Source organism: Galleria mellonella, unplaced genomic scaffold (assembly GCF_026898425.1).
Source record: "Galleria mellonella isolate WM207_F2 unplaced genomic scaffold, CSIRO_AGI_GalMel_v1 utg93, whole genome shotgun sequence".
NCBI lineage: Eukaryota > Metazoa > Arthropoda > Insecta > Lepidoptera > Pyralidae > Galleria > Galleria mellonella.
The window spans coordinates 4,795,717-4,804,452 of record NW_026442176.1 but is presented as its reverse complement, the minus strand read 5'-3'; the positions used below and the strand labels follow the sequence as shown (position 1 = coordinate 4,804,452).

Here is an 8,736-nt window from a genome sequence, read left to right as displayed (position 1 = left end):
AATATCTCTGTTATCTCAACTTAATTTGAAATACAACTATTATCCGTGGTAGTAACATCTTTTTATGTTTATATAATCCGTTTATTTCTTAATGTAAAACATAGTTGCATATATTAACGATAGGTATATAATCTTAGTATCTTAAGTTTATAAATATATATAAAATTAAGCAATAAACACAATATATCGCACATAACATATACGTGTATTACTAGAAATTGGCTCATATCTCCATCCCCTGTTTGCGTAATTCTCTTTCATGCGCGCGCCTAGCCCGATCACTACCCTGATCTAATGGTGGCTGTTGCTCAAACTCTAAACTCTTTACATTGGTTGACATATTCCCTTTTTCTTCCCGTTTCTTATTTTCACCTATTATAGGACTGTGCGAGCTATTTCTTTTCTGTTGTGTTTGTTGAATATCATTATCAAATGACTGATTATTAGTACTATCTGATATTTCGTTGCTATTTGAACCTGACATTGAGAACCTATTACGTGTTAGAGGCCATAATTGGTCTGAATGTCTACGACAAGGGTTTCCAGTATTTAACTGAACTGTATACGAGACTGGCCCTGTTTTAGACGTTATCCGGCCTTCGGTCCATTTGTCCCCCTGCGACGAACAGTCTCTTGCTAACACACTATCCCCCACTTCAAAAGTTCTGTCTACCCCGCCAGCATTCAGTATTTGTTTATCTTGCGCCTGTCTAACGATATCACTAGTATTAGGTCGCACCGCATCTAATCTAGTACGTAATCGCCGTCCCAGTAAAGCGACTGCTGGTGCCACACCAGTCGTAGCATGCTCACAGTTTCTATATTGAAAGAGGAATCGACTCAATGCTAGGGCCAAATCTTTTCCTTCATAAATAGCTTTCTTTAAGGCTTTTTTTATTGTTTTTACAGAGTTTTCTGCGGCTCCATTACCTTGTGGTCTATATGGTGATGAAGTAGAATGTCTAATTGTGTTTTTTCTACAAAAATCATTAAATTCGTGACTCTGAAATGGGGGACCATTATCCGTCACCAATTGTAAAGGCAAACCAAATATTGAAAATAAATTACGAAAATATTGAATAGTGTCACTAGCTGAAGTACTACGTAACAGTGTTGCATCTAACCATTTTGAGTTGGCATCGACTACCACAATATAGTACTTTCCATTCAATTGTGCAAAATCGGCATGTAATCGTTGCCATGGTGCCGCAGGGAACTCCCAAGGATGCAGTGAGGACCGCGGTGGGGCATCACGGACATTCCGGCACGCCTCGCACTCACGTCCTACCCTCTCAATATCGAGGTCTATCCCGGGCCAATAAACATAATTCCTGGCGATTGATTTCATTTTGATCACCCCTAAATGACCTTCATGTATCTCTGATAATATTTGTTGTTGTAATTTACTCGGAATTACGACACGATATTTATATAATATACACCCATGTTCCACATATAGTTCCGTCCGTCTATTGTAAAAAGGTTTCTCAAATTCCGTAAAAGTTACATTCGGCCAACCATACATAATGTAACCATATATTTTTGACAGCAATGAATCGTATTTAGTTGCGACAGCGATATCTTTATAATTAACTGGCAAAGTTTCATTTATTAAATTTAAATAATGTGATTCATTATTTTTGCCTATTGTATTGGTTTTATTTGACACCTTTAGACCTAATTCCCCTTGCAGTGGTAACCTAGATAAGGCGTCTGCGTTACTATTATTCCTAGAGCTCACATATTCCACTTCAAAATCATAAGCTGCTAGTTTAATTGACCATCGTTGCAGCCTGCTCGCCGCCGTCTGTGGTATACCTCCTTTTGAACCAAAAATGTATGTCAATGGCTTATGGTCCGTTTTTAATACAAATGATCGGCCGTATAAAAATTGATGGTGCTTTTGCACACCGTACAAAATAGCCAATGCCTCCTTATCTAATTGACTATAATTCTTTTCGGCGTTCGTAAGTGTTCGCGAAGCACAGCTGATCGGTCGCTCGGTACCGTCTGGATACCTATGCGCTAAAACTGCCCCTAGTCCATAGCTACTACTATCTACCGATAGTACCAAAGGTAATGACGCATTATAATGAATTAAAACTTTGTCACTAGACAGAAATTGTTTAACCTCCTGAAACGTTTTCTCACATGTTTTGTTCCAATTCCATGGTGAGTTCTTTTTCAATAATTGGTACAAAGGATGGAGGAAGGAGCTCAAATTCGGAATAAATTTTCCGTAATAATTAATTAGTCCTAAAAAAGCTTTTAGTTGTGTTGATGTAACTCGGATTGATGTAATCTGGTTGTGGTGCTTTCAATATGGCTTCCACTTTTAATAAATCTGGATGTAACCCTTTTTTGTCTATTACAAAACCTAAGTACGATACACTAGTTTGTAAAAAAGAACATTTATTAATTTTAATAGTGAGGCCCATTTCAGCTAACCTTTTGATTACAGCACGCAGATTTTGTATATGACTGTACCTGTCAGGTCCTGTGACACAGATGTCGTCTAAAAACACTACTGTATTCGGAAGACCGCGTAGGGTCTCCTCCATGATTTTTTGGAATTTTTCAGGTACACAACTTAAACCATAAGGTGTACGTCGAAATACAAATGTACCTAGATGCGTGGATATGGCAGTCACCGCTTGGGAGTCCTCTTCCAGCGGGACCTGCATGTAGGCAGTGGTGAGATCTATTTTCGAATATTCTTCTCCTTCGCTTAAGGCAGCAAATAATTCTTCTATCCGAGGCAGGGGATAATGATCTCTTTTTAATTTAGGATTTATAGTTGTTTTGTAATCTCCACAAATACGAATTTCACCTGATTGTTTAATTACTGGTACAATAGGTGTTCCATAATCGGAATGTTCGACGGAATATATAGAACCCTCCTTTTGCAGTCGGTTCAGCTCACGCTCAACCGCCGCGCGTAACGCGAGCGGTACCGGTCGCGCCCGCATGTACACCGATTCCGTGTCTGTTAACTGTAATCGGATTGTTTTTTTACATGTGCCTAACTTATCTGTAAATACTTGTGGGTAATCTTTTTTTAATTGATTTACAATATTAGTACGGAACTCGCTATCATCTCTTTCACAAATACTATTAATATGTAACTGGTTAATATTGAATCTACGAATCCAGCTCCTCCCTAACAGTGGGCGACTACCATTTTTTATTACATATAATTTTAATTTATTTTGAGTAATTTTATTAATACACGCGTTTACTACAATATAACCTATAGGTTCTATAGTCGAACCAGAGTATGAACACAATTTAATATGATCGCTTTGTAAAGGATAATGAGTAAAAAAATCTCTATAATAATGTTCGTTGATTGCAGATATCTTACTACCGGTATCGACTTCACATCTAATTATCTTATTGTCTATAATAACGTCCACAAAATAAGGATTGTCTCCGGAAGACATCACCCGTATATTATATAAATCACTGTCTGATTCATCCTCGATGAAATTGTGTCTTTTATTCTCTGACGTCTTACACATCACTTTCAAATGACCTTTACGCTGACACTTATCACATGAATAATTTTTAAAACGGCACTTATCTGCTCGATGCGGTTTACCGCACCGCCAACAAGTGGCGCTCGCCGCCGCCGTGCTCCCCGCGGGCCGTGCGCTGCGCACCGCGTGCAGGCCGTCGGTCGGCCTGTCGGCGCCGCCGCCGCCTCCGCCGTGCGCCCACACGCCGCCTGCGCCCGCGCTGCTGCCCGCGCCGCTGTCCCGGCCGCCCGCACCGCCATGAGTAGCGCTCGCCTCGGCATGTTTATCAGCAGCCTCCAATGCCAGAGCTAGTTCCACCGCCTTTTTGTATGTTATGTCTTTTTCGGCAAATAAACGCGATCGCATGTCATCACTGCTCAGACCGGACACGAACTGATCTCGAAGATTCTCTTCGAGCATCGATCCGAAGTTGCAGGTCGTCGCTAGATGTTTTAAATTTTGCAAGTATCCGGACAGCGATTTAGCCTATTATTCGAACTGAACTTTTCTTCAAATTCAATTTAATTATATGTTAACGTATTTTGGTATTTTCTATTAAATTGATTATCGAATTTATAAAACTTTAAAGGCTCTCATAAACCTTATTAAACTGTGTTGTATGCATCCTTTTTTACATCTGATGATAAAAGGTAAACTATAATTTGGTTATATATAAAATATAATATATTTTTGTTTAATTTATTAAATTTTCTTGTGACATCCACTACACTTTGGAAACACATCAAAGGAGTTTCCTTTCTGTGTCAATATTTCATATATGGTAACGTCTTCTCTGTACGCTATTGTGAACCTTGACTTTAAAGTTTGTTTATATTAAATAGCTCAGTTTTCGCAGCGGTCACCCATAGGAACCCCTGTTTCTTTTCTATGTACTTATGGTATTAAACCTATTGTACCATAGGCGAACCATCACAATATATAGGGACGGACAGACAGCGACAGCGACTTTGCTTTATACTATGTAGTTTATAATGATTATTTATTAATTATATTAAATTTTTTCCAGCAGGGAGTTAATGGATGCAGGTGGCTCAGTAACGTTCTTTATAGTTGTCTATGGGAGAGGCTTATGCCCAGCAGTGGACGGATAATGGCTGAAATGATGAATGATGATTAAATTCTTGCACCCATTCCTTTCCCGTAGATGGTCGTATGGTTCCGGCATAGACTAGGTCACCCCCTTCCTTTCTCGTGGGTGTCGTAAGAGGCAAATAAGGGAAGGCAGGGTATGGGGAGTAACGTCCCTCTTATAATATCTCGAAACCTTAACTGCGGTTGCCGCTTACAAAGTGTGGCAACTACTGGCAAAAGCCCGCAAGGCTTATGTTCAGCAGTGGACAGTTAAAGGCTGATATGACGATGATGCATTTATAGAGGGAGACTTCGTACAAAAGTCGATTGCTCGGGTACCTCTGTCCCATTCGTGCTTCTACCGTGAAGCAGTTGTGTTTGCATGGCTGTGTTTCGGTTTGAAGGGTGGGATATGGCGTGAATTTACTGGGTACAGAGGAATAACACCTGAGTCCTCAGGAGTGGCAACGCATGGGGGGTATCATGGGCGAAACAGTATACTCTATTATGTCCATGGTACTGCTCATGTCTATAGGCGACAGTTACCACTTTCCATCAGGTGGGCCGTCAGCTTGATTGCCATTCTAAGTTATATAAAAAAAAAAAAAATTGAAAAATTGTCTATTGACGTGATTTTTAAGTTAATTCAGTTTGCTTAGTCATCTCTGGAATACATACAATTAAATAATGATTTTAGTATAATTTATATAAAATATGATGACTAGCTACTATAGTTTTTTTTTACAACACAGGGGGCAAACCAGCATGCTGCTCACCTGGTGGTAAGTGACTACCGCCGCCCATGATCACCCACAACACTAACAGCATTGAAGGTGTGCTGACGGCGTTTTAAAAAGGAATATACTCTATTCTTGAAGGTTATGTTGGCGTATCGGTTCGGAAATACTGCTGCTGGAAGTTGATTCCAAAGAGTGGTTGTGCGCGGGAGAAAAATAAATAAATAAGCAAGACTAGTATATGTGTTTTACTTATTTCTTTTTATATTATATAGAGAAATAATATTTAAATTATTTCATTGAGAATATATGTATAAAATTAACTACTTCACCTTTTAGCATTAAGACGTTTTTTGTCTCCTGTTAAATTATGTCAATTATATTTATTAAATATTCACAATAACACATGGTCAAACTGTTTACATAAAAATAATAAAATCAACTAATTATGTACATATAATTGCCATTTATTAAAAATCCTAATCCAAAAATCAATTTGAAAAATTGGAGCCGCGATGTTTTTATACACTAGTTTACTATAGTAATCACTAGATGGCGTTACTAGTATTATAAGTTTTTCTTTCTACTGGTGGAATGGTTTCACGAAAAAGTTACTTTTATAACTATTTTATATTATTAAAAATCAGTTGCATTGTTTTTGTACATATTATTTTATAATGGATAAATAAATATAGTTGAATTTACAAATAAGTACGTATAAGTTTTTTTAAACGGGTGAAAATGAAATTGTAACTCCGCATGTGCTATTGGTATACGCTGGCGAGGCACTAGTGAGAGATGATAGACGAGGATGAAAATGGTAGCAGGCCAGTTAATCCAATTCACGTTTTTGATAAAAATTAACCACGATGGTTTCCAGGGGGAACTGCGTGGAGGTTAAACGGGTAGGATAGGTTAAACGGATTGCAGCGATGGAGCTATTACATTAGTAACTACTAACAATCTACCACTACCAGAGGGAGACTTTGTACAAAAGTCGATTGCTTGGGTACCTCTGTCCCACTCGTGTTTTTACCGTGAAGCAGTTGTGTTTGCATGGCTGTGTTTCGGTTTGAAGGGTGGGATATGGCATGAATTTACAGGGTACAGAGGAATAACACCTGAGTCCTCAGGAATGGCAACGCATGGCTGGTATCATGGGCGAAACAGTATACTCTGTTATGTCCATGGTACTGCTCATGTCTATAGGCGACGGTTGTCACTTTCCGTCAGGTGGGCCGTCAGCTTGTTTGCCATTCTAAGTTGTATAAAAAAAATGACATTTTCCTAATGGTGTTATTAAAATGGTGTGTTAAAAAAAAACCACTACCCATTACAAACAATCCTTTCTCTCAATAAGTAAAAGTATTCTTTTTTTAAAATAGAAAAATTCGTGTTTCTGCTGTGATACAGTTGTTTGCATAACTGTATCACAGCAGAACTTCAAATTTTCACGCTTTTACAATCAACCCCTGTTTTTTAATCGCGATTTTTATATGCCGCAATAGGGTTGCAAGATGGCAATCGAACATAATAATTGTAGTACGATAATTTTTCACGTATAGTTCTCGAAATAATGTATATGGTAAAACAACGTTAGCTAGTATTTTATACATTTTCATTATTTGATGTAATAAATCATAAAGTGTAATTAATAAATTTTTAATATTTATGATAAACAGTTTATTATCACAAACAAATATTTTACAATTACTCATAATTTCATGGAATTTAATAAAATGCTAGATTAATATCTACTCATTATTTTATAATAGATTTAGGTACCATTATATTATTATTCTTAGAATTATTATAAACCTATAATTTATATAGAAATACATAGACAGAATACTAACAATCTTTAGATCTCTATATGTCTATATATATATATATATATATACCGTGCCTTCATCCGCGTGACCGGGATATGTTATAATGACCGGGATAAAAAGAAGTCTGTATACTTCTCCGTCCTATATACTACATGTACCTATACTAAATTTCATGTCATAGTGATTGGTTAAGCCGTTAAGGCACTATAAGGTTACAAATAAACAATTTCACTATCACATTGAGGTATAATATGAGTTTTTTTTTTATACAACTTAGAATGGTAAACAAGCTGACGGTCCACCTGATGGAAAGTGGTAACCGTCGCCTATAGACATGAGCAGTACCATGGACATAACAGAGTATACTGTTTCGCCCATGATACCCCCATGCGTTGCCATTCCTGAGGACTCAGGTGTTATTCCTCTGTACCCTGTAAATTCACGCCATATTCCCACCTTTCAAACCGAAACACAGCCATGCAAACATAACTGCTTTATGGTTGAAACACGAATGGGACAGAGGTGCCCAAGCAAACGATTTTTGTACATACAAAGTCTCCCTCTGGTAAAGGATAAGTAGTAGTTTATATAATTTAATATTCTTTTTGTACTAATTAATCATTATATATTCACTGAGGTGGGAAACAGCTATACGGCCCACCTGATGGTTAGCAGTTACCGTAGCCTATGAACGCCTGCAATACCAGAAGCATTATGCGCGTGTTGCCGACCCTGAAGTAACTTCTTTACCCCTTTTTTGAAGAATCCCATGCTATAGTCTCTTGGAAAACCCTCGACAGGGAGTTCATTCCATAACTTTAATTACAAAAGGTATATTAAAAGGAAATACAGGTACCTACCTACTGTTTGTTTGCCAATAAGTGTTATATAAATATCTAAAACGCGCAGTAAATAAGGTTCTTTCATTATTAATTAAATAAAATCATTATAAACGCAAACATTTTGTTTATAAGATCATGAAATAGCTAATTATAATTCCGATACTCATATGGGCAAGGAATTTTAAATCTCCAAAACATTTTATTATAATTAATGTAAATCGCTAAAAGATCAGACGAAGACGATACTGGGTTACTAGTTTAGATAACACAAAATACTTTTCAAATATCTTTTGTAGTAGGCTGTTCAAATAAATCAAGACATCAAATATGTATATAAATATTATATCAAATACGATCTGACGACAGATACTGTGGCTGTATTTTCGATCTCACTGGGCACTACGTTCTAAACGCAGTGTTTATATTGTACAATAACATGGTTGAGAAATTCTCTGATCCAAGTGAAATGTAAAGCAGTTACATCATTGCGTCGCTAGCCCCCAACATGCCTCTAAACAGCTGGACGACTGCTCTGCGCAACGATACCGGCTGCTTTTTTTACGAGAGAGACAGATATATACAAGTTTCTTGAATAATAAAAGAGACGGTATCAAAAGTTGAGGAGGGACGCAGGCTTTACACGGTCGGCCCCCATTGGGTGTTCGCACACCGCCCAGAAACCGCGCCCCCCCTTGCTTCGATACCGACATGAACA

The 8,736-nt window shown here is 37.6% G+C and overlaps 1 protein-coding gene across 1 annotated transcript; it reads right to left on the bottom strand.

Annotated features, from left to right (window-relative positions):
* Positions 1 to 223: 223 nt before the first annotated feature.
* Positions 224 to 3,938, bottom strand: LOC128202386 (uncharacterized protein K02A2.6-like). The gene is made up of 3 exons (XM_052902564.1): positions 3,411 to 3,938; positions 2,288 to 2,993; positions 224 to 2,058 (listed from the first exon to the last, which is right to left on the bottom strand). The coding sequence occupies exons 1-3, from the start codon at positions 3,936 to 3,938 to the stop codon at positions 224 to 226; spliced, it is 3,069 nt and encodes a 1,022-aa protein (XP_052758524.1).
* Positions 3,939 to 8,736: the final 4,798 nt, after the last annotated feature.